At 37.9% G+C, this 27122-nt stretch overlaps 1 protein-coding gene across 1 annotated transcript in view; it reads right to left on the reverse strand.

Moving 5' to 3' along the window:
• LOC103022131 (collagen alpha-5(IV) chain) overlaps nt 1–27122 on the reverse strand; it is a 58599-nt gene that overhangs the window by 7054 nt on the left and 24423 nt on the right. Inside the window, exons 22-44 of the mRNA XM_049478900.1 lie at nt 25658–25744; nt 25487–25558; nt 22632–22702; nt 21859–22047; nt 20579–20750; nt 20396–20479; nt 18676–18780; nt 16609–16703; nt 16157–16307; nt 14567–14668; nt 13764–13937; nt 12732–12818; nt 9990–10121; nt 7972–8070; nt 7755–7847; nt 6758–6897; nt 5918–6044; nt 5737–5817; nt 3476–3574; nt 3296–3343; nt 2991–3173; nt 2086–2216; nt 1923–1995 (exon numbers count right to left, since the gene is read on the reverse strand). Of these exons, the coding sequence (XP_049334857.1) occupies nt 1923–1995; nt 2086–2216; nt 2991–3173; nt 3296–3343; nt 3476–3574; nt 5737–5817; nt 5918–6044; nt 6758–6897; nt 7755–7847; nt 7972–8070; nt 9990–10121; nt 12732–12818; nt 13764–13937; nt 14567–14668; nt 16157–16307; nt 16609–16703; nt 18676–18780; nt 20396–20479; nt 20579–20750; nt 21859–22047; nt 22632–22702; nt 25487–25558; nt 25658–25744 (2595 nt within the window). The remainder of the gene's footprint in view (nt 1–1922; nt 1996–2085; nt 2217–2990; nt 3174–3295; nt 3344–3475; nt 3575–5736; nt 5818–5917; nt 6045–6757; nt 6898–7754; nt 7848–7971; nt 8071–9989; nt 10122–12731; nt 12819–13763; nt 13938–14566; nt 14669–16156; nt 16308–16608; nt 16704–18675; nt 18781–20395; nt 20480–20578; nt 20751–21858; nt 22048–22631; nt 22703–25486; nt 25559–25657; nt 25745–27122) is intronic.

Raw genomic sequence — 27122 nt, forward strand, 5'->3', positions numbered from 1 at the left:
TATTCGCCCTTTTCTAGAATAGTCTGGCTCTATTCGCCCTGTTCTAGAATAGTCTGGCTCTATTCGCCCTTTTCTAGAATAGTCTGGCTCTATTCGCCCTGTTCTAGAATAGTCTGGCTCTATTCGCTGTGTTCTAGAATATTCTGGCTCTATTCGCCCTGTTCTAGAATAGTCTGGCTCTATTCGCCCTGTTCTAGAATAGTCTGGCTCTATTCGCCTTGTTCTAGAATAGTCTGGCTCTATTCGCCCTGTTCTAGAATAGTCTGGCTCTATTCACTCTGTTCTAGAATAGTCTGGCTCTATTCACCCTGTTCTAGAATAGTCTGGCTCTATTCGCCCTGTTCTAGAATAGTCTGGCTCTATTCCCTCTGTTCTAGAATTGTCTGGCTATATTCACTCTGTTCTAGAATTGTCTGGCTATATTCACTCTGTTCTAGAATTGTCTGGCTCTACTTACCCTGTTCGAGATTGTCTGGCTCAATTCACTCTGTTCTAGAATTGACTTCTGGCTCTATTCACTCTGTTCTAGAATTGTCTGGCTCTAATTACCCTGTTCGAGATTGTTTGGCTCTCTTCGCCCTGTTCTAGAATAGTCTGGCTCTATTCGCCCTGTTCTAGAATAGTCTGGCTCTATTCACTCTGTTCTAGAATATTCTGGCTCTATTCGCCCTTTTCTAGAATAGTCTGGCTCTATTCGCCCTGTTCTAGAATAGTCTGGCTCTATTCGCCCTTTTCTAGAATAGTCTGGCTCTATTCGCCCTGTTCTAGAATAGTCTGGCTCTATTCGCTGTGTTCTAGAATATTCTGGCTCTATTCGCCCTGTTCTAGAATAGTCTGGCTCTATTCGCCCTGTTCTAGAATAGTCTGGCTCTATTCGCCTTGTTCTAGAATAGTCTGGCTCTATTCGCCCTGTTCTAGAATAGTCTGGCTCTATTCACTCTGTTCTAGAATAGTCTGGCTCTATTCACCCTGTTCTAGAATAGTCTGGCTCTATTCGCCCTGTTCTAGAATAGTCTGGCTCTATTCCCTCTGTTCTAGAATATTCTGGCTCTATTCACCCTGTTCTAGAATAGTCTGGCTCTATTCGCCCTGTTCTAGAATAGTCTGGCTCTATTCACTCTGTTCTAGAATAGTCTGGCTCTATTCGCCCTGTTCTAGAATTGTTTGGCTCTATTCACTCTGTTCTAGAATAGTCTGGCTCTATTCGCCCTGTTCTAGAATAGTCTGGCTCTATTCACCCTGTTCTAGAATAGTCTGGCTCTATTCGCCCTGTTCTAGAATAGTCTGGCTCTATTCGCCCTGTTCTAGAATAGTCTGGCTCTATTCGCTCTGTTCTAGAATATTCTGGCTCTATTCGCCCTGTTCTAGAATAGTCTGGCTCTATTCGCTCTGTTCTAGAATATTCTGGCTCTATTCGCCCTGTTCTAGAATACTCTGGCTCTATTCGCCCTGTTCTAGAAAAGTCTGGCTCTATTCGCCCTGTTCTAGAATAGTCTGGCTCTATTCGCCCTGTTCTAGAATAGTCTGGCTCTATTCGCCCTGTTCTAGAATAGTCTGGCTCTATTCGCTCTGTTCTAGAATATTCTGGCTCTATTCGCCCTGTTCTAGAATAGTCTGGCTCTATTCGCTCTGTTCTAGAATATTCTGGCTCTATTCGCCCTGTTCTAGAATACTCTGGCTCTATTCGCCCTGTTCTAGAAAAGTCTGGCTCTATTCGCCCTGTTCTAGAATAGTCTGGCTCTATTCGCCCTGTTCTAGAATAGTCTGGCTCTATTCACACTGTTCTACAGTTTCCAATGTCTGTTCATCCTTTTCTAAAATCTTCTAGCTCGATGTAAAATTCCTGCCAGTTCTAGAACAGGTCTCACACTGAGCATTTACAAGCCCATGAATGATGAAATAATGAAAATGTAGTTTCTTACCCTGTAACCCTGGGGGTCCAGGAGGTCCGGGATCCCCTCGTACTCCAGGACTGCCCACTCCACCTCCAGGTCCCTGTAAATTTGAGAGAATCCAAGATCAATTTAAAATGTGCTTCATTACAGTGATGAAAAATCTTTAAAAAAAAAAAAAGGGGAAAAAAACCTGAAGCCCCTGGGGTCCATGGCCTCCTCTCTCACCAACACGACCTGGATGACCTGGCAGCCCCCTGTCTCCCTTGTCTCCTTTATATCCAGGCAGGGAAGGCCCTGGAGGGCCCCTGGAGCCTTGTGGCCCTGTAAATCAAGAAGTTTATAGTTGGGCCTGTAGATGCTGCAGCCATGAGAGGCAGCAAGACATGTCAGCAGGATGTTCTGCACATAATACTGAGCTGTTCCTCGTATCACGACTGTCGTATGCGATACTCCCCAGATCATCAACCACTCTAGCAGTTGGTACAATGAGTAACTCCACACAGCAAAGGCAATTTTGTGGGCAATTTTTTAAAAAGTCTTTTAAGTAGGTAATATTTCATAGAGGTATACGTATATAGCGGTCAACAATCTCTCACCAAGAGGTACACTACCCAAATGTACACTACTGGCCCTATTTTAGGGGGACAGGTGTTGGAAGTTTTGATACTTATTAGTTTATCCATATAAGATATTAAGAATTTTAGGCCTAGTAAGATGCAGATGTCCCACATACAGGTGTATGCATAAAGCCATATCGTTGTTGTCCAATAAAAAACACTTATCTCCAAAACAGCAACTTTACAGGAGAAAGAAGAAACCTTGTACACTTTCCAGGTCATTTTGAAGAGTTTCTATTGGTCCGTTCATGAAGAAATTTGTGCGTCTGACCTGAGAGTTTACGTTGTGAAGATACACCAGCGGCTAATTTAAGGGAACACCAATGATATTTTATTCTTTATTATGTTTATTGTTCAGTTAAAAGTTAAAAGCACTGGGAGCACCTATAAGAATAAACTGAATGACTGTTGACTGTTGTCAGGGTTTTAATCAGTCAGTGGAGCTCCTGTACTTCAGTACAGAAACTTGAGTCCTCACCTTGATCTCCGGGCCTTCCTGGAAGTCCAGGATCTCCTTTCCTCCCATTTAAACATTCACCAGAAGCACCAGGATATCCACGTGCACCAGGAGGTCCTGAAGGCCCGGGGATTCCTTTACTTCCAGGAGGACCAAAGTACCCAAAGCTTGGGATGCCAGGAAGCCCTACGTCTCCTTTAGGACCTGATAATTACATTAATTACATATTAATCCTCAATACTGGAAAAAAGTCAAGTCAATTCAATTTATCACAAATTTATTTCATCTAGATTAAAACAGCACTTTTTAATAATGCAAGAATTCACCTGGATTCCCTCTCTCTCCTTTTCTGCCTGGAACTCCCTCTACAAATCCTAAAAAAAACAAATATAACCCCTTTTAGGCAAAACTTTACATCATAGATATGATCTAACTTGGTGTTTTACACTGTATTTTAATTGTTAAACTGAGATAATAAAACACACTTGATTAAAATAAGAATATACCTGTGTCTCCTTTCAGTCCTGGAAGTCCAGGAAACCCATCCAAGCCTTGGTTTCCCTTTTCACCTACAGGTCCACGAGGTCCAGGAGGACCAGGAGACCCTGAGGAAGAAAATAAAGCACTTACTTAGGGTTGAATAAACATTAAAATTAAAATCTCTTTTTCTTAAAATTTCTAGGAAATTTTCTAAAAGTTCCTTGTGGTTGACATTGGGTATTGCAGAGTACAGTAGGTCATGCTGTTACTCCATCAGCAGCCAGAGTCAGAGAGAAAGAGAGTACAGAAATAGGTTATGGTGTTTCTCCATCAGCAGCTGGAGTCTGAGAAAGAGAGAGAGAGAGCGAGAGAGAGAGAGAGAGAGAGAGAGAGAGAGAGAAAGTACAGTAGGTCATGCTGCTGTTTCTCCATCAGCAGCTGGAGTCTGAGAGAGAGAGAGAGAGAGAGAGAGGGAGAAAGTACAGTAGGTCATGCTGCTGTTTCTCCATCAGCAGCCGGAGTCCGAGAGAGAGTACAGTAGCTCATGCTGCTTCTCCATCAGCAGCCAGAGTCAGAGAGTGAGAGAGAGAGAGAGAGAGAGAGAGAGAGAGAGTACAGTAGGTCATGCTGTTTCTCCATCAGCAGCCAGAGTCAGAGAGAGAGAGAGAGAGAGAGAGAGAGAGTACAGTAGGTCATGCTACTTCTCCATCAGCAGCCAGAGTCTGAGAGAGAGAGAGAGAGAGAGAGAGAACAGTAGGTCATGCTGCCTCTCCATCAGCAGCCGGAGTCCGAGAGAGAGAGAGAGAGAGAGAGAGAGAGAGTACAGTAGGTCATGCTACTTCTCCATCAGCAGCCAGAGTCTGAGAGAGAGAGAGAGAGAGAGAGAGAGAACAGTAGGTCATGCTGCTTCTCCATCAGCAGCCGGAGTCCGAGAGAGAGAGAGAGAGAGAGAGAGAGTACAGTAGGTCATGCTACTTCTGCATCAGCAACCGGAGTCAGAGAGAGAGAGAGAGAGAGAGTACAGTAGGTCATGCTACTTCTCCATCAGCAGCCGGAGTCCGAGAGAGAGAGAGAGAGAGAGAGTACAGTAGGTCATGCTGCTTCTCCATCAGCAGCCGGAGTCCGAGAGAGAGAGAGAGAGAGAGAGAGAGTACAGTAGGTCATGCTGCTTCTCCATCAGCAGCCAGAGTCTGAGAGAGAGAGAGAGAGAGAGAGAGAGAGTACAGTAGGTCATGCTGCTTCTCCATCAGCAGCCGGAGTCCGAGAGAGAGAGAGAGAGAGAGAGAGTACGGAAATAGGTCATGCTGTTTTTCCATCAGCAGCCGGAGTCCGAGAGAGAGAGAGAGAGAGAGAGAGAGAGAGAGAGAGAGTACAGTAGGTCATGCTGCTTCTCCATCAGCAGCCGGAGTCCGAGAGAGAGAGAGAGAGAGAGAGAGAGAGAGAGAGTACGGAAATAGGTCATGCTGTTTCTCCATCAGCAGCCGGAGTCCGCGAGAGAGAGAGAGAGAGAGAGAGAGAGAGTACAGTAGGTCATGCTGCTTCTCCATCAGCAGCCAGAGTCTGAGAGAGAGAGAGAGAGAGAGAGAGTACAGTAGGTCATGCTGCTTCTCCATCAGCAGCCGGAGTCTGAGAGAGAGTACAGAAATAGGTAATGCTTTTTTTCTTTATCAGCAGCTGAAGTCTGAGAGAGAGAGTACAGTAGGTCATGCTGTTTCTCCATCAGCAGCCGGAGTCTGAGAGAGAGAGAGAAAGAGAGAGAGAGAGAGAGAGAGAGAGAGAGTACAGTAGGTCATGCTGCTTCTCCATCAGCAGCCAGAGTCTGAGAGAGAGAGAGAGAGAGAGAGAGAGTACAGTAGGTCATGCTGCTTCTCCATCAGCAGCCGGAGTCTGAGAGAGAGTACAGAAATAGGTAATGCTTTTTTTCTTTATCAGCAGCTGAAGTCTGAGAGAGAGAGTACAGTAGGTCATGCTGTTTCTCCATCAGCAGCCGGAGTCTGAGAGAGAGAGAGAAAGAGAGAGAGAGAGAGAGAGAGAGAGTACACTAGGTTATGCTGTTTCTCCATCAGCAGCCGGAGTCTGAGAGAGAGAGAGAGAGAGAGAGAGAGAGTACAGTAGGTCATGCTGTTTCTCCATCAGAGAGAGAGAGTACAGTTGGTCATGATGTTACTTGTTCTTGATGTAAAAGTTGAATGAATTTCAGAAATCCTTGAAAATTAGCCCACATTCAAGCCACATTTACCTGCTCTGTTAAAAGTAGCCTTAAAGACAACACTCGAGAACACAATACCTGGTGGGCCCTGTAACCCTGGGTGTCCAGAAGGTCCAGGAGGACCTACAGAGCCTGTTGAACCAGGTAGGCCTGGTGGTCCTGAGACAAAAAAAATAAGAGAAACAGACACAACAATGAAAAAAACAACAATAAAAATTAAATAAATGAACTATTGTTATCTTATTAAGTTTATTCTCACCTTGAAGTCCAGGAGCTCCGATGTCTCCTGTAGGCCCTGGTGGACCATAGCTACCAGGGGGTCCAGGATATCCAACATTTCCCTTCTCTCCTTTCTGTGCACCATGACCTGGAAGTCCAGGTTCTCCCTAAAGAGACAAAAATATATAATAAATACATTCACAAACAGTAGCTGTAGAACTGTTATTATACATGAAATACACTCGTCAGCTAAAAAAAAATAGTTTCAATTCGATTTAATTTAGAAATTAATTTAGAATTCTCTTAATTATTCATGGGTATGGTAAATTTTGGGCGTAACATTAAATAAACCAATCAGTGTGCCAATTGTCATTCCCTTTAAGAGCCGGATGAGCTCTGACTTTGGCGTGTTCATATCTTAACAGTGTGGTGCTCTTGTGCGATTTGCGCACTGCAGAGCTCCTGTATTGCTAATTAGAATTGGGAGGCTGACTGTTAACTGTTGTCAGGGTTTTAATCAGTCAGTATTGCACCTGTTTTTCCTGCCAACAAGATATAAATACTACAGATATTTACCTGAACACACCTTTACTTCCTAAACACTGAGCTGAGATGTCTCAGAAGTCTGGCATGTTTTGCTACACATATCACACACAACATCTGTAAGTATTGCTAATATAAATCTAAATTTTAAATAATGTATTGGTCCTGGTAACTTTTTTTTCTTCCTTCTAAACAACATTACAATCTGACAATTCATTCTGGGTACATTATTATATAATAAAACTATTAAATACTTAGATGTCAAATTCATATTAGCTTTAAATTATGTCTATGGTAAAAAAAGGATGATATAGATGTAATAGATGATATGTTGTACCTTTTGTCCTCTTGGCCCAGAAGCTCCCAGAGACCCTCTGCCTAGATCTCCTTTATGGCCTTTAATTCCTGGTATACCAGGAGCTCCTGAAGGCCCAGGGAGTCCAGACAAACCAGGTTCTCCCTTCACACCCCGAGGACCTAGAATATATTTGATAAATATTAAATAACATTATACAATATAACATTAAATGTTATTAAATGTTAATCACTTTGTAGTTTTTTTAAAGAAGAATAAAACTAATTATATATTTATTTTTTGTGTTTTTCTTTCTTTTCTCTATATTGAATCTCAGTTCAGCATGATTATGTTTATTTTTCCGTTGATATAATACTGTGTATATGGTTTATATTTGTGTTTTACATTACCCACTGTACTGATCTGTCCCACTGCTCATCTTGTCAATAAACAAAAAGTTATTCACAAAATAAACTCTCATTTATGCTTAAATGTCAAAACGACTATCTCAGAATATAAATATAATAGATGTTTTTTATACTATGAAAGCTATCCCAAAATTTGAGTTAACCCTTTTAGACCTGAATTATTTTCCAGTGATAAAAATAATGCTGTTTTCTAATGTAAATTGTAATTAACTGAAATAATTAATTGCATTTTTTATTTCTATTGCATATTTGACATTGACCTTATTTATTTCACAAACCATCATAAATTGAGTAAAATGAGCTTTGCCTTGTTTATTTTTCCCAGTGCAGTGAGCGGGACTAAGCTTCTGTTTTATTGGCTTGTTCATGGGTTCAGTTGAAAGTACATGATGTCCTTTGTAATGGTTGCAGTTTCTAAAAGTGTTAAACAATTGCAATATATTTAACAATAATACTGACAAGCTCGATATAAATATTGTAATATATTCAATCATAACTCTATATATTGATGCATACCGTATTGCCAATACACAGCATTAGCATCTACTAGTTTTAAACAGTGTGTTTATTGTGTATCTGATTGAGCTTCTTCTGTGGTAAAAGCTCCTGACCAGGAAATCCTATACGTCCAGGACCTCCTCGAACTCCAACTGAGCCTGGAGCTCCAGGAACGAAGCTGTCGGCTCCTCGATCTCCAACAGGACCTAGGAAATAAAAGTTTAAACTTATGACCACGTAAAAACTAAGCAGAACTGAAGAGATTTCAACAATCATCTACTGGTAATAAATTCAATACAGATTATAGAGGTTATACGAGATTATACCAACCCTGTGGTCCAGGTTGTCCAGGAATCCCATCTCGTCCATCAGTTCCTCTTATTCCTGGAGGTCCAGGATCTCCTCTTTCACCAGGGAAACCAGGCGAGCCTGTTAAAAATATTAAATATTAAAAAATTGCTGAAACTGAGCTAAAGGCTAAAGCTGCTGTTTCCATGTGGGTCAGCAGGACGTGACTCTTCCTGTAGCAGTTTTTCTCCAAGAGTTTCCAAGAGTCTTTTGAATAAGGTGTAGGAAACAGTACTCACAGCTCTCTGGCTTCATCTGTAATTTCTCTAAAGAAAATAATTAATTTTTTGGAATTTTATTTCTAATTATTTTCCCGTTTTCCTCCCAATTTAGCTAGGCTAGTTTTGCCACCCATGCTGATGCAGCATTGCCGAGTAGCATCACAGCGCCAACGCTCGGAGGAAATCACAGCGACGTATCAGCGGTTCTGATACATCAGCTCACAGACGCAGCCTTGTGCTGATCCACATCACCCTAGGAGTGATGAGGGGAAAGAGCGCCATCTACTGTACCCACCCAGAGAGAGCAAGACCAACTGTGCTCTCTCGGGGCTCTGGCAACTGATGGCAAGCTGCATAACCAGGATTCGAAAACAATGATATGATCTCCAGATCATAGTGGCAGCGCATTAGAATGCTGGACCACTCAGAGTCCAAGACCCGAGACAAAGAATTAGGAAATTTACATTATTTTGCATCCGTTTTCGAAGCTCAGTTCATTGCTATTTTTACAGACCAGCTGTAAGCTCTTAAACTATGATTTGTTTCCTAATAATCCTATTTTTTCCAGCTTTTAGCAAATTTTTATTCCTTAAAAGCCTTGAGTTTACCGCAAACTTTGGCACCATTTAAGTTCACAGGATTTTGTATCATTTCAGTTTATCTTGAGCTTATATGAATGGCCAAACTAAAAACTAAAACTTTTGACTGGTAGTGTATTTTTAACCCTTTAAACTCTAGGCTGTTTTGGTGTGTTTTTTCTCCATTTTTGTCAGTTCCTCTTTCAGGTCTTATAACACAGTAATTATATCAGACAGACACATGCCCTGATCTCTTTTACTCCAGAAGACATACGGCTGCTCAAAAATATAATCATTTAAATTGTAAAATAAAGCAGAATTCTTATATTTTCCTGGAACTGATCATGTTTTGGTCAAAATTTTACCAAGTGCCTGTTTTTTTTTTTTTTTTTTACTTATTTTTGAATGTATAGACTTTAAATATATTCACACCTAAGATATATTTTATAAATGGTTAGAATAGAGTGTATATTAGTAAAGAAGCATAAGAATATTTATTATTTGAGTTCATTACATGGCTTATTAATTATTACTTTGATAAAATACATGGAGAAACAGAATCAGGTGGATTTATTTTTCTTGATAATCAATAATCACACCTCTAGGATACATGTAGATACTAAAAACCTGACACTCAGAGCAGCCTATGCCTTTCAGTATTTTGAGGATCAGGACACACAAAGAAAATTATATATATACAAAAATGTAAACTTTTTAGTCTAAATAAATAAAAATGTTTAGTGCAAAAAAAACGACATATAAGCTATATAAAGTAGTGCGCACACCATACCTAGCTTTAGTTTGAGTAAAGCAGGTAGTTTCACACTGTTTTTTCTGTGAACACTTTTGAGTCTTTATTTACTGATAATATTTGGTTTATATGAAACATCATATAAATATGTTTGAAGCACTAAAGGTAAATAATATTGGTTGGGGAAGGAGATTTTTCACTTTTTTAGGTGATTTTCTCAATGGGTTTCTTGTAGATTTAGCTTTACCGCACTGGGATGTGATCACTATTTTTAAAAAGAGTAAGCTCCGCCCTTTCTAACCATATATGGATTATGTTAATGTGTGAAGGGATTCCTGAGTAATTAAGCTGAGAACACAAGGTGCGATTTTGGACAGAAAATCTGTCCGTAGGGGTCTAAGGGTTAATATACCATTGCTGGTATATCTCCAACATGAATAATCTACAAACCTGGCTGTCCAGGATCTCCAGGAGGTCCAAGGTCGCCAAGCTCTGCAGGACCTGGTGGCCCATTTTCCCCAACATCTCCAGAAACTCCAGGTGGACCTCTTGGGCCTTGAACGCCAGCCAAACCCCGAGATCCTGCCAGTAGAACCAGTTAGATATTAACTATGTTGTAAAACTCTGTAAAACTAACATACAAAAAGTATTTATACCCCTTGAACTTTTCCACATTGTGTCACCTTATACAACCACAAACTTCAATGTATTTTATTGAGATTTTAAGTGATAAACCAACACAACGTATTGCATAAAAGAGAAAAGTAAAAAAAAAAAATGATACATGGTTTTCATATATCAATTTCTCCCTCTGTTCGGTCTGGTTTCACACAGGCATAAATGTAAACGCACCAAAATGCGCACCAATAAACCACGCAAGCAGGCTGTGTCCTGTGATTGGTCCATACCTGTCAAGTTTTAGATTTAAAAATAAGGGATATTTTCCTCTGTCCGCTTAAAGCCGTCCCACCAGCCCAACGAAGGTTCAGTATCCCTTACATTTTAATACAGGTTTACAAGAAAACTAAAATAACCACATGTGAACCACTTACACGCTACAATCAGATTATCAGAATCTGATAGGCCTACCTTTGTTGACACTGAAATGTTGTGGACAGTCCTACATATGTCATTCTTTTAATACAGCCAAATTAAAAATCCTTTTCTAGATATTTAAAAAAAAGATTTCATGTCTTTTTGGGCATGAATGCACTCTTTTATATGATATATATTTTTTTATTTATTTAATAGATTTAAAATAGAACAAAGGGTGCACAAATTCTGCAAAATGACTGTTGGTGACCTAAAAATAGTATGATGAGCTTTTACTAAAAGGACATGGACCAGATATCTTTCATCAGTAAAAATTTGTCCTAAGGGGTCTACACCAGTGTTTCTCAACCAGGGTACCGCCAGCAACACCCCCCGTTCTCACCTGAAGTACTGCGCCAGCAACCCCCCCCCCGTTATCACCTGAAGTACTGCGCCAGCAACCCCCCCCCCCGTTATCACCTGAAGTACTGCGCCAGCACCCCCCCCCCTTCTCAACTGAAGTATTGCGCCAGCACCCCACCCCCCCGTAAACTGGGGTGCCTTGACATCGCGCATATATTTAAAGGGTGACGTGATAGAAAAAAGGTTGAGAAACACTGGTCTACACAATTAATAATTTTTAATTAATACTTCTTTCTTTTGATCACTCCACCCCTGATCAGTTCAGTTCATTTCAGTCCTCTCCACATTTCTAGTTAAACTGAGTCACAAGCTGTATTTTTTATTTTTTTTTAAAGGTTTAATCTGTGTGTTTTTATTCGGAGACGAGTATTTTTAAGCAGCTATCAGAAAAATCTCATCACAGTTTCCATGATTAGCCTACCGTTACCTTTCTTTTAGAAAAATCTCCGTATATCCAGATCTGTTTTAACATCAGCTGCTCCGACTAGCTGCCTGAACTCACAGTGCGCCGCAAAACCAGCAAGCTGATTGGCTGTTTCTCCTGAAAGGCGGGACTTTCTCCTTGAATCGGCTCCACGATTGGTTAAGAGACACAGAGCGGTCAGTGCCCTGTTTCCTCAATAATAAAGTTTTTTTAATCTTAATATAATACGGGAAATTTACGGGAAAATACTAATACAGGAGGACGGCGGGAAAGAGGAGTAAAATACGGTAGTTTCCCGGCCAAAATGGGAGACTTGACAGGTATGGATTGGTCAGAGCGTGGTCTGGCGTGAAAGTAAATATACATATACAAAAAAATAAATATAGCGAGAAGATTCTGTGTTTCAGCGCATATATGTGTTTTTACACTGAACGCTGAAACGTTGCGCTTTTAAACACAGCGTTTCTCTGTGCAGCGCAGATGTAAACATAGTAAACAGAGTCTATGGCTACGGCTGTGAGCATGCATGGACACAGTGTTTGTTCACAGCTGTGGTAATTAGCGTTATCTGGCTAATATATCAGTTTAAACTGTGCTTGCTTTATCAGCCGTTTAGCTCAAATAAATGGCTTATATTTAATAGCTGGATCCGATCGAGTTCTCATGTTCTCACCACAAGCGAACCGCTCCAGAGTTCGTTTGGCCTCTAGCTGATCTAGGCCCGGTTCTTTTGATCCGCACCCGAGTGCGATTACTGTTTTCACACCTGCTCAATCGAACCGCACTAAAGTTACAAACGGACCAGAGTTCGTTTTAACCGGACCAAACAGTGCTGGTGTGAAAACGCACTTAGAGATTTTTGCCCCATTCGTCTTTATGAAACAGACAGATTCTCCCACTTGGAGAAGCTGTGGATTTCTGCAGCTCCTCCAGAGTGACCATGGGCCTATTATTTTCATATCATTTCACTTTGCAATTTTGTGCTACTCTGTGTTGGTTCATCACTTAAAAGTGACGAAGTGGCAAATGTGAAAAAGTTCAAGGGGTATGAATACTTTTGTAAACCAGTGTACATTTATAATTTTTACCTCCAAAATCAAAGCTATGAAAATGAGTTCTAGAGAACCTATATTATTGGCATTCCTTCTCTCCTTACAAAGCATTGACAAGCTTTTTATGTGCTTTTGCACATCTGTGTCAGCCAGCGCCAATGGGTTTCGTATAAAGGTGTCCATAAATATTTGGACAGTGCTTTAAAACTCAAACTCAAACGTTTAAGATGAAGGACTGAATGATCTTTAGCATGGCCTCACCTTTAAGACCAGGTAGTCCAGGTAAACCAGGAGCTCCAGGTGGTCCATTAGATGATACTCCTGGTAATCCTGCATCTCCAGGGGGTCCTGATGAAATGACAAAGATAAAATCACACTTTTTATTACGTATTTCTACTTTTTATAATGATATATATGAGTAAAAGAATGAGTTTATTGGGGAAAACTGTTTTGTAATTGAAATGAGGCTCTAGTTTAGACCCTGTTGGAGCCTCGATGAGATTAAGATGGTTGGGTATGGAGGTATACGGGTCACGTATGGCATTCTCCAGAACATTTATCCACAGTTGTTGCTACAGCTGGGCCTGTAGATCCTGCTCTACACTCGTAGGTTGAAGCTGAGCCTACGTCGCAACTAAAAGTCCCATAAATAATCAATTGGTGATAAATCTGACAACTATGCAGAAAACATTTTTCTTTCCCATTTTGCTTGAAACCTGTGGCCTGCTTAATAATGTGGAACATCCTTCTTAAGCAGTTTTTCTTTAATTGGGCTCACCTGGCACTACAACTAATGATCACATGTGTCTGAGATTGATTTCAGTGATCCAAAGAGCCCTGAGACACAATACCATCCATGAGAATAATTGAGAAACAAAAAAAATCATTTTTATAACACTTAAATCCAATTTGCATAATAATATGGAACACAATGTATTGGACTCTGACTGTTGACTGTTGACTGTCAGGGTTTTATTTATTCAGTGGCGCACCTGTGTTTTCCACCTCCAAAATAGGAACAGCCAGAAATGTATCTAAACACACCTCACTTCCAGACCACCACACCCATCAGTGTAGATTTATTCCTAAATTTCAACGCTATTTTAACAGCATGGGCGTTAAAAGATAGCAAAGAGCATCGTGAAGCACCTTGCGAAAAGTGTACGATGAGCCCCAAAATCTGTCAAGTTGGCAGAATGTCTTTCAGTGAATCATAGAGGCATGTCTAGCAGTCAATGATCTCTCACCAGGAGGTACACTACCCAATCAAAAAAGCACAGCAATTTGCAATACCTTGTATTCCAGGAATTCCAGCTGACCCTTTGGAACCATGTTCTCCAGGAAGTCCAGGAATCCCACGCATTGGCGTTCCAGGTGGTCCAGGTGGTCCAGGTGGTCCAGAAGGACCAGGTGGACCAAAACCTGGGACTCCAGGATTCCCTCTTATTCCTTTCAGTCCACTCGGTCCTGAAAAATGTGTTCATATGTGTAAAAATCATAGAAGTTTTTTTTTCCACAAGCCCTCCCTAAACACAACATTAAACATGAAATATAGAGTGTTCTAAATTACATAGACTGTTTCTTTTGGTTTGTTAATAGTCTATTCTGATTAAAAACAGCTCTCAATTAGTGTTATGTTAAAAAAAATCATTTGTAATTGACAAAGGATCTGAAAGAAAGGATTAAGATGTTAAAAATCTTTTTGTTTTGCATTTTTGTTTTACATTTATTTGTATATCAGTGTAAATTTTAATCACAATAAGTAGTGTTTCACAGTACTTCTCACTTTTTGACAGACAGAAAAAAGTAAAACTGTCTGTAAAACGGTAATTGTCTTGTAGCAGGGGTGCAAGACAATCAATACTTTTAATTTTTACATATATTTTCTTACTTTATTACACATTAATATATTTGCATAATAACAGCAATGCAGATACTTGTAATATTAAGAATATTTTTTTTTCAATCTCAAAGCTCTCAAAATACATGATAAAAATTTTTATTGTTTCACAGATATTTTCATAAAATCACCCAAAACATATTAAAAAAATTGTGTATTATTTTATTAATTTAAGATGAATAAAGCAAGGACTTACCTGGTGGACCTGTAATTCCAGGATTTCCTCGTGGACCCATTGTTGTTGTACAGTCGGTGGGTGGTCCAGGTAGTCCAGGAGAACCCACAATCCCCTTATTACCTGTTTCAGAATCACATTAATCACAAATTAACAAAGCCACGCCCACGCTTTATCAAAATACTTTCATTATCACAGTTCTTTTGCTTTTAAGTTGACAAAATCAACATGCAAAAAGCTGTTGTATGGCAAAACGCAAAAAATAATTATATTAAAAACTCTAATTTTATGTTTTTCATTATTCCAAATCTCAAAACAGAGCTAAAAAACACTAAAAGTTGATTTTAACAAGTTTTAAACAGGCAGGAGGTTGATGGACTAAATAGGACCCACAACTGTAAGTGTCCTGTAAGTGGAAAATGCAATAATTTATTTCTTATCTGAGATTCATTATTGTGGTTACATTTTTAGTACTATTAGAACTATCTGTTATAGATTCTAGCTACACTCTAAAAAGTGATTCTGTGTTTTAGTCAGTGGAAACTAATATTATTAAGTGGAGTGAACTTATCGGCCAGTATAACTCAATAAAATGAGTTCAGAGAACTTCAACCTGAAAACTTAAAAATGTTGGTTGAACCAATGAAAAAATGTGATTTGAACCAACTTTTAGTCACTATCTGTGTCAATGCTCTTTCTAGAGTGTTGGTTCATGCAGCTTTCCTATAGGCTCCTGGCACCACATATCTGCATATTGGGTGTGGCCTCTTCCTTACTTACCATCTTTGTGTTGTCTGTTGCCCAAAGCTACCTTATCCTAGGCGTGCAATATTATAATATAATTTGATTGCCAGGCCTCAGTGTTTGTTGGCTGTAAGAGCACATTAACTTTATTCTGTGTTTCTAGTGATCACAGTATGCTGGCTTTGAGCTACAGAGTTCACTCTTTGCTGAGTTTACTCCAGTATTATACTGTCAGTATTTGCAGTTAAATAATAATATACCAAATATGTTGAGAATACCACATTGAGTTAACTCAGCCTTTTAAGGCAGCAGGAGAACTTATATTGCTGAGTTTAAACAACTTGAAATGTTTTACGTTGTACTTTAAAATTATGAAGCACGTAATTAAGTTGGATAAACTGGAAAATTTAAGTTGATTTGCCTTAAATTTAAGTTGAGATAATGAAAACTGTCAACTTGAAAGTAATCAAATAATTACATTGAGCTAACTTAAAGGAATTGTGTTGATCTAACTTGTTTACTTAATTTGTAAAAACTTAATTTATTTGTGTTACCAATTGAAGTAATTTTTTTAAGTTGGTCCAACAATTCTCTTTTTTCAGTGTAGTTAGCTATGTTATGTTTGTTTTTAGTTAGCTTGTTTGTTATCTAAATAGATAAAAAATTCTAGAATTTACTTCTAATCTACTCTAACCACCTCCATATATATATAGCCTCCATAAATTCTAGCTGATTTTATTAGTTATTAGTTTTTTAGTTGATTTTAGTCTGTTTTTAGTTTTTTTGCTGTTTCTTTACCTTTCCTTTTTATTTATTTGCTGTCTTTTTATAAGTTGTTTTAATTGATGAAAAATCGTATTGCTTTACCTTTCGGTCCAAGTCCTCCTGGTCCTCCAGGTGGTCCAGGTACTCCAGGCAAACCAGGTAACCCCTGATCTCCTGGAGGACCTTGAGCACCTTGCTCACCTACATTCCCAGGCATCCCATCGGGTCCTGGTGGTCCATATCCAGGCTCCCCCTACAGACAGTGTTTATATCAGTGTATATATGGATAACATCCTCATTAGTAGCTCCTCCCCCTTGTTACTTGTCCCTAGGTGTTTCCTGTTTCCTGGTACTTCTGTGTATATATAGCCCCACTGTTTCAGTATTCCCTTGTTGTTGTTTTTTTATGTGTTCAATGTCAGTTCAGGTTGCCAGTTCTTCTACATCAATGGAAAAGCACTAATAGTGTAGTTTGTACTGTAATATATTAATCTATAATGAATATATCATTAACACCACACCAAAGTACTGGTATTAAGTATTAGGTTGATTACCTTTGGCCCTGGTAATCCTGGAGCTCCAATCTGTCCAGATTGGCCATTCAAGCCTAATCCAGGAACTCCAGCAGGTCCAGGCAGGCCTTTGTTACCTACAGAAATGCACAACACATCATAAATATATTTACAATTAATGTAGTAATTATGTACCCATGTGTTATTAATATAATATACTAGGCCTTTTATCAATAACTATTTTTCTGTAGAAGTAATATTACCACAGTAATATTTGTGATTAAAAAATATCAAAATATTGTAATTTTAAGACTTTTTGAGATCTTATTCTACAGACATAATAATGATATAATGACACAATACTGCAACAACACTCTTTTAAAGAGGAATGAACTTACAAAGAAGAGACAAGAAGAGAAGAGAAGAAGACAGAAGAAAAGTGAACAGTCCAAAAAAGAAGAATCAAAGAAAAGAAGAAAGAAGAAGTAAAGAGGAGAAAAAATAAGAGAAGAAAAGAGACAAAAAGAGATGAGAATCGAATAAAGAGACACAAAAAAGAACAGAGAAGAGACAAGACGAGAAGAGAGGAGAAGTAAAAAGAAGAGAAGAGACAAGAAAAGAAGAGTGTAAAAAAGAAGAGGATCAAAGAAAAGAAAAAAGAGAAGAATATAATAAAAGAGAAGTAAAGAGAAGAAAATATAAAAGAAAAGAGACAAAAAGAGATGAAAATCGAAAAAAGAAAAGAACAGAAAAGAGAAGAGAAGAGTGTAAAAAAGAAGAGGATCAAAGAAAAGACAAAAAGAGAAGAAAATAATAAAAGAGAAGTAAAGAGAAGTAAATATAAAAGAAAAGAGACAAAAAGAGATGAAAATCGAAAAAAGAAAAGAACAGAGAAGAGAAGAACAGAAAAGAAAAGAGAAGTAAAGAAAAGAAAATATAAAAAAGAGACAGAAATAGATGCAAATAGAATAAAAGAAAAGAACAGAGAAGAGAATAAAAGAGAAGAAAATATAAAAGAAAAAAGACAACAGAGATGAGAATTGAACAAAAGAAAAAAACAGAGAAGAGAAGAGACACAAATAAAAGAAAAGAACGAAGAGATGAGAAGAAAAGAAGAGAATCAAAGAAAAGAACAGAAAATAAAAGAGAAGAAATAAAAAGAAGAAAGTAGAAAATATAAGAGAAGAAAAGAGACAAAAAGAGATGAGAATAAAAAAAAAAAGTTATATTGTCCTAATAACATAACTTTTCATAATTCGTACAATTTGTATAACTGTGCATATATTTTCTTTAATAAGTGCAAGAGGAGGAACTGACATGCACTCTAAGAAAAGTAAGTACAGATTTGTACTTAAAAGAGTATAAAGCTTGTCGCTGGGGCTGTACCTTTCATTAAGGTACAAAAAAGTACCTTTCAGTGAAAGTCCTTTTTTGTACCCATGGTTTTTGTGGCAGTAAAGATCATAAAGATTATAAACATTATCATCAACTGAATATGGCTCAAAAACTTGATGATACAAAATTGTCTGGCTTTCAAATAAAAAAATGTGCAATTAAAATATATATTGTTTATTAGTGCAGTAATACAGAATACTGAATGTACCTTTGGCTGCAGGTTAAATGGTACAAATTTGTACTTATTGCTGTTAGAAATGACTTTGTACTTCAGAGGGAACAAATCTGACCCTGTAAAGACCAATATTGTACCTTTGAGGGTACAATTATAAAGAGTGTACCTTCGAGTACAAAAAAGTACTCATATCGTACCTCTGTTTTTAGAGTGTGGGCGGCCAGTCCTTTGGAACTTTTGTGTATTTTTGTTAAAACAATTATTTTTAAAGTGTTCAGGTGTCCCCACAGCAGCTATGATGCTAAGGTGAGATCTTAACTTATTACATCCATATTTTGTACAATAAGCTGATAATAGAATTATCATGACAGACCTATCTATCATATACATCCATACCATTCCCACAGACTTGTGCATCTATATGTTGATTATGTTGTACTGTATTATAATTTAGGGTCCAAGCACTGTTATATGAGTGCTATATATTTATTATTATTATTAATAATATTATTATGAGTAAGAGCTGAGTAAAGACATACCCTTAACTCCTGGAGGTCCCAAACTATCAGAACAACAAACTCCACGGTTTCCTTTTGAACCACGTTGACCTGGAAGTCCTGCTCTGCCGGGCTGCCCAGAATTCCCTGTGAACAACAGAATGGGAAGGTGGTTTAGCAGGTGGTTTAGCTTCAATGCCAAGTATATAATGGTTTCTAAGATACGGATGGTTTCTTTTTATATTACAGTATTTTTATTAACTAACTTATTTATTTATTTATTTATTTATTTATTTATTGCATGACTGTGCTTTAATACAGGTCTGTGACTTACTGTACTGTTAGGAGTACATATAATATAAAACACTAAGGTTTTAAATTAAGGTTTTGATAAGTATTGGGTTTACTTTGTCCCACAAAATATATACACAATGTATGAAGAGAAATTAGACTTTCTTATCAGAAAAACAGCTGAAGAATTTAAACAATAGACCTAAAACAATAGATTTAAAAAGATAGGCCAACAACTAAATACTTAAATAGTTCTTTAAACACTATAAATGGTCCTAAAATGCTCAAAATATAAGTATTCAAAGAGATATTTCTCAAATGCTCTAAAGACACAAGTTTTTTTTTTTTAATAAATTTACAATATATTAATATTGCAGTATTACAATCAGCCACAATTCCCTTTTTTTTCAGTTAACAAATACATTCAGTTCAGTTTGCATTAATATTATCATTCAAGCTACAGTATTAATATATTTAAACAGTAATATAGTTACTGCTCTTGAAGTTTATTTGCACCTCGTATCCAGAGTTTTAGGGAGTTTTAACACTTGTGCTGATTCTGGGCTCGTCTGGAGGGACGAGATGAACTTTTCTCCGAGCTGTGGATCAATTGCGTAATTCCATTCCTCTCTTTTCTAAAAATAAATAACTGCTGTTTGCTGTTGTTTTTCTATTTTACTCAGATAATAAAAACACTCATACAGTGAGGAACAGCAGCAGGAGCTCCTCAGACAAAGCGCTGTTCGTATGCAAGTCGAGTGTTTGACTCCACAGAGCTGAGCTACCGTTACTCCAGTGTGTTAGCTTGTTATGCAAACTGGCTAGCATTAGCTAGCTAGCTGTATCTGCTTCTTTGGCGGTGCTGTTCTACACAGTGCTCCACAGCCCCTCTAGTGGTATGTGGAAAATGCATACTGATTTTAATTTCCTCTCCTGTAAATCCCATTTTATAAAAACGTTTAAAAACCCACTTTTTTTTTTTTGGCTTTCGAGAGTGATCATGGGGAATGTGCCTAACTTTTGTGTTTTGAATGTGCTGCGTTTTATTTATTTTATCATTATTGTATATATATATATATATATATATATTGTTATATGTTTTAATTATTTTATTGTAAAGCACTGTCTTAGTAACGTGCTTTATAAATAAATATTACTTACTTACCAAAGCAACTACTTTATCAGTATAAATTATGTTTTTACCTTGATTCCCAGGTGTTTTTCAACCAATGTAGCTAAAGCTAAAAAGCTAACCAAAATTTAGCCTATATTTAACTGTATTTTTTGTTATATACTCCATATGAAAGCCTATCAGAGCTTATTCAACAACTCTACACAATTAAATGCCAAATTTCAGATAAGGCAAATAGTTAGCACCATGCTAATATATATATATATCTTAGCATTAGCATATATATGTCTTAGCATTGTTATCCTGGGCTTTCAGGAATGCTCTTTTCCTGCTCCTTACCTGGAAGTCCAGGGGGCCCTGGAGGTCCTGGAAAGCCCTTATGGCCTGGATAACCATCAACCCCAACTGGCTCCCCTTTCTGACCTAAAAACAAAGAAAAGCAGAAGTTTAAAAAGAGCATTTTATCCTAAATTAAAATCTTTCCAATTAAAATCCAGCATGCAAGCTTGACTATGTTCTTGCCTGGTGGTCCAGTGGCACCTCTGAGGCCCTGCACTCCACGGCTGCCCTTCAGTCCAGCAAAGCCCATCAGTCCGTATCCTGGAGGTCCCGGAGGCCCACTGGGTCCTGGGCGTCCAGGAAGTCCAGGAAACCCAGGAGGTCCAGGATCACCCCTGAAGCTGAATGCTGAACTCTGGTTATAAAGAAACGATTAAAGGATTTATAATGCATTTCTATATCTACTGTAACTGTAGATTAATTACAGAGCAGTACGGGTACAACAGATTACAGTGCTGGTGATTCTGTATCTACTGTAACTAGATTAATTACAGAGCAGTATGGGTACAACAGATTACGGCGCTGGTGATTCTGTATCTACTGTAACTGTAGATTAATTACAGAGCATTACGGGTACAACAGATTACAGTGCTGGTGATTCTGTATCTACTGTAACTGTAGATTAATTACAGAGCAGTACGGGTACAACAGATTACGGCGCTGGTGATTCTGTATCTTCTGTAACTGTAGATTAATTACAGAGCAGTACGGGTACAACAGATTACAGTGCTGGTGATTCTGTATCTACTGTAACTGTAGATTAATTACAGAGCAGTACGGGTACAACAGATTACGGTGCTGGTGATTCTGTATCTACTGTAACTGTAGATTAATTACAGAGCAGTACGGGTACAACAGATTACGGCGCTGGTGATTCTGTATCTTCTGTAACTGTAGATTAATTACAGAGCAGTACGGGTACAACAGATTACGGTGCTGGTGATTCAAGATGATTGTACAAGCCAATCAGTGTCAAGTATGGGGAGACCCCGCCCACATAGTTGATGATGACAGAATGTAGTAAAGTTGTTTAGTGCACTTAATCACTAATATACAGTGTAATTACTGCAACTAATCATGGGTTGTGTTTTGGGCGTCCCGTGAAATAAACAACAATCAGTGTGCTAGTCGTCATTTCTTTTAAGAACCAGGCGAGCTCTGACTTTGGCGTGTTCGTATTTTAACAGCGCTACGCTTTTGCGTATCTCAGCAGAGACAGATACTGAGCTGCTCGTTCACACTGTGAAGATTCAGCTTATTTAAGGAAACAGCAAAGTTTTTTATTCTTTATTCTGTTTAGGATTGGACGGCAGACTGTTGACTGTTGTCAGGGTTTTAATTAGTAAGTGGCAAAAACTTCCTTTATTTGAACCGTGATTTATTTATAATTTTTATATTATTTAGACCATTTTACAATAAAATAACAAAGTTATAATTAAATTATACTTTTAACCACTGCTTACCGAATCCCCTTTGGGCCCATGTATTCCCTTAAGCCCAGGGAATCCAGGACGACCAGGGATACCGTCTCGCCCAGGTGGACCTGGAACACCTGGAGCTCCTTTATCCCCCTTCTCTCCATCGTGGTAAGAGATTCCTCCAACTCCTTTAGTCCCTGGTGCCCCCTGTTGTCCAGGTGGGCCTGGAGCCCCCTTAATAAAAAGGTAAAACCAAATTAAAAGAAATTATATGCAGCTAATCTGTGTCGGCCTATCACTTATCACTTAAAATCTCAATAAAACCCATTTAAGTTTGTGACACAATGTGACAAAGTTCAAGGGGTATGAATACTTTTGCAAGCCACTTTTGCAAGTATGTGTGTGGTATATTCTGGTATGAAAATGGCTGTGTTCAATAGGGTTAATAATGTGTAAACTGACCTGAGTAGGTTAATTAAAAAAAAAAAAAAAATATATATATATATATATATATATATATATATATATATATAACAAAGGTAACGGGAACAAATTTAACATATAGGTTGTTTATGTTACTTTTAATTATACATCTGCTGAGTATTTTAGCAAAATGTTTGATTATTTTAAATTAAAAGCCTCAAAATGCAATGGATCCATCTGACCCAGCAACCAGACTCCCTGTATACCAAAAAATGAACACCCTATAAAGGTTAAATACTGCTTTCCCATGACTTTTGCCATGTCAGTGTAGGTTCTACATGAGTGAGGGTTCTGTGTGATATTGTACTCTTATATTATTATTAATAACACTATACCGGAAAGCCTGGAGCACCAGGAGATCCTGTAAACCCTGCATCTCCTTTCGGCCCGGGTCCCGCGTTTGGACCTGGAAGCATAAAAACATTAAAAATGTAAATATTTTAGCATTAATGCATACTGTGGGGCCTAAATTAGGATATTGAAGATCGATATGTGTAAATCTTCATATACTAAAGCACACTCGGCCTTATATGAGCAAGTTCATTAAGTTCGCTCATCCTCTGTCTGCTCTTTCCATAACAAGTTTAGGCCTGTGCCTGGCACGGGAGACAGCTGCTATAGATAACAGGCCATAATTGTCTGGTTTCCCAGAAAATGCTACATAATGGCTGAGGAGCGTATCTCTAAATTCATTAGAACAAACCAGATGTCCACATAGGCCCTAGCTCTCACGGGAAAACTAAACAGGTGAAGGTCAGGTTTTTAAAAAAACCACACTATGTTGATTTGATCACAATTAGGTTCAATTATGGGAATAATGGCACCGCGCCCAAAGACGTGACCGGAAAAACCTCCCTAAAGATGATCATGTTTGGGAACGATTATGTTCAACTGAAAAATGGTTATATAACGATAAAAGGTGGAGCCTAAAGCCCCCACCTTTTGTTCACCCAAAGACTGTATAAAAATGTGTGTAAAACCTTTGTCTCATCAGAAGACTGGATCCTTCTGACTGAAACTGGCTGACTTCGAGACAATAAAGAACATCTTAAGAACTTCGAAGAACTCCATCTTCTCCTTTCTTTAACTTAAGGCACTCGTCTGTTGATTTTATCTTCTTTCTTTTGAATTTAAAACTTTGTAGTGATGCATGACTAGATAACCTTTTAAGAGTCTATTTTAAGCTAGCCCAAGGCTTCCCTTTAAGGGAGGCCTTAAGAGTCGTCAGATTACGAACGACAATACATTAATTATAACTCACCTTATTATAACTGGAGATACTGGCTGTGTCACCAATATCCAGTGTTCTAAACAATACAATTTATATAATTTGCTTAAATACAACAATTTAAATATAAAATGTACAAAAATGTACAGAAAATAGCATATAATGCACATACAATTTAAAACATAGCAGAGCAGACAGCATTATAACTTTTATAAAAATAAAAAAAATTGCATGCACAGTCAGACTGATGGCAAAACATCATCATTAAAAATATGTGCATTTAATATTTCTTTATTTTACTTGATATCTGCTGATAAATGAGTAAGACCATGCAATATCCCCTTCCCCAGAATGTGCAATGTTTTTAATTTATTTTTAATACAGCTCCTTCTCTCTCCCCTCTATTTTACTTTGCTATTTAACTTTTTAAATATTAAAAATATTGTACAGTCCCTTGTTGTATAAAAATTAGTTGCGTTTAATAAAATGTATCCAATTAATCACAACAATTTTCTGTGATTTAACTGCGATTAATCGCACTTCTTCTTAATCGTTCTTCTTAAGATGCAAGTTTTCATAGTGGATATTTCAATGTAAATGAAATAATAAATGTTAGAAATGTTAAATGCAATTATATTTATATTAGTGGTCTCTAAAATCAAAATACTAGTATATACTATGCATTTCAGTTACTTGACTGGTAGATTTAATTTTGACGCTGCGCTTGCATTTGTTCATAGCAGTATATTTTCTGGGTAATATATTTCAGATTAAACTGCACCTTATAAGCAGTTTAGCTCAATTAAAAATAAGTATATTTGATATCTGGGTCGGATCGTTGGGTGGGGGCGGTGCAGATTACAACGGAAGTTGGGGTTAAACTTGGTAGCGAAATTAACTTATTTCAAATTAATCAAGTGCATTAACGCTGACAGTCCTAAAAAAATATATATATTTTTAAAAGTCCTTTATTGTGTTATTTGTGTTATTTAGTGCTCGTACTGCGGTGGGGTAAAAAACAAAAATATGTTTATTTCTTCAGGTTTTGATAGTTCTGTACCGTCTGCCTGATGATGCTCAGGGTGAGATTTGTCCATTATAATAATTTAGTTTTTTCTAAAGGCAACAGAAACTGTGTAATTCCCCTAGTATTGAGATAGAGAGGATATAGAGCACCCAATTACGGTGGCCGAGAAAGCCCAACGCAGTGCAAATTGAAAAGCGCTGCAAAAGCACAAAACACATCCATCAAAATTACAACACAGGCGCAGCAACTAGAAAAACGCGCTGCAAAAAGAAAAACGCGCTGCAAATAGAACCACAACACAACGGAAGTGAGTCACAACACAACGGAATTTTCCCGGGGGACCTTAAAAGATGCTGTACCAGCTGTATACAAAGGACAATAAGTGGCAAACAAGCTTCTGAAAAGTAAGTTATGTTTATTACCTGTGATTACCACGGTTGTGTGCATATTATTAAAAGTTCTGCTTCACAAAACGCCTTGTTTGCCACTTATTGTCCTTTGTACACACAGTGAAGTCCGAGACCTTACTGAAGACGCAGCTTAGCTGGTACAGCATCTTTTAAGGTCCCCCGGGAAAATTCCGTTGTGTTGTGACTCACTTCCGTTGTGTTGTGGTTGTATTTGCTGCGCGTTTTTCTATTTGCCTCGCCTGTGTTGTAATTTTGATGGATGTGTTTTGTGCTTTTGCAGCGCTTTTCAATTTGCACTGCGTTGGGCTTTCTAAGCCACCGTACCCAATGATTGTTTCTACAGACCTCACAATGTTCTGCAGTTCTTTTATTGAGATGACACATGCGTGAGGACACTTTCTCACTATGGCGGAAACGTAAAAGAACATGAGGAGTCTCTGGTGGACGTAATTTCCCCCTTTAAAGTCCTCAGAAAGTAGAGTCTCTACTATTTCCTCTTTTAAAAATTCTGTAAGATATTCTTACCTGGAATTCCAGGTGGACCTGGCGGCCCTGGCTGTCCGTTACAGCACAGAAAACAGGGCTCTCCCTTTCCACCTGAAAAAAAATACATATATAAAACATTTTATATAAAATCAGAATATTATGTTTTATACAATTGTTATGAATAGTATTTGACTGTAAATGTTTCCACACCTTTATGACCTGGTGGACCAAACTCTCCAGGAGGGCCCATAATACCCTTAATTCCCTTCAGACCCTGCGGCCCCTGGTTGATATACTCTGATAATAGAGATTAACAATAAAAAAATTAAGTTTTACAATAAGGGTACATTAAAGAACAGTATTTACAATATGATTTATAAAGAACAGATTGTTCTAGTTTGTTATTAGCAGGTATCTACCATATTCTTCGCACTATAAGGTGCACTGGATTATAAGTCGCATTTTATACATTTAATTTATTGGCACATTTAGAATGTATTTCAAGTCATGGTACTCTTGTCTCTTTTGTGAAATGATTTACTAAGAATAAATAAATACAAAAAAAAAAAAATTGGTAAAAAAAATGTAGTTTAGCAGTTTAGAGAATTTGTCTTTATTGCAATATATGTTTTTATATTCAGCAATATATAGACATACATGGTCCATGCATATATTGCCCTATAATAAATAATATAAAAAATGATGTACTTTTTCCCATATGTGAAAATGTATAATTTAATATATTGCACTATATTTTACAATATATTGCCATATATTATTGTTTCATAAGGGAAGGAACAGAGGTGTCGCCATGTTTTCCTTCTAAATCAGCAGGTCTTGCCACTGGGTGACCTGTTGAGACCTGTAAAGCTAAGCTAAGCTAAGCTAAACAATAAAATACTGTAAACAAAAAACAACAACAACAAAAAAAACAAGTCGAGTGCTGGATTAAAGTAGTAAAGGTAAAGTGCTTCTGTTTATCTGCAGTAACCTTAGATTTTCAGATTTCCACTAAAGGTGGAACATTAGCATTAGCATTAGCGGCTATCCGCTAACAGTAATGCTAATGCTGCCCCAGCAGTGCTAGCGGAGGTTAGCAGCAGGCTGCAGACCGATAAAACTCACCTCTGTGCGATGAAAGAACTAGCACTTAGTGTGGTTAGCGGCTTATGCTAATACTGCCTCAGCAGTGCTAGCTGAGGTTAGCAACAGGCAACAGTCAGATAATACTTACCTCTTGGTGGCTAAAGAGCTAGCGCTTAGCGTGGTTAGCGGCTAATGCTAATACTAATACTGCCTCAGAAGTGCTAGCCGAGGTTAGCAACAGGCTACAGTCAGATAATACTCACCTCTGGGTGGCTAAAGAGCTAGCGCTTAGCATGGTTAGCGGCTAATGCTAATACTGCTGCAGTGCTGGAGTGGCTTTACTGCTCCTTAATACCTGACTGGTAGAATTTATACATAAGGAGCACCAGATTATTAGACGCACTGATGATTTTTGGAAAAATTAAAGGACTTTGAGAGAGCTTTTTAGTGCAAAAAATATATTATATAAATATATTTCATTGCTAGCCTACCTACTGCCAAATTATACTATATTGTACAAGACATTTAGGCCTAATTTATCCAATTTAAATTATATATTTTTCAATGTCGTGTTTTTATTTTTTTCCTC

The sequence above is a fragment of the Astyanax mexicanus genome, chromosome 4 (assembly GCF_023375975.1).
Source record: "Astyanax mexicanus isolate ESR-SI-001 chromosome 4, AstMex3_surface, whole genome shotgun sequence".
Lineage (NCBI taxonomy): Eukaryota > Metazoa > Chordata > Actinopteri > Characiformes > Acestrorhamphidae > Astyanax > Astyanax mexicanus.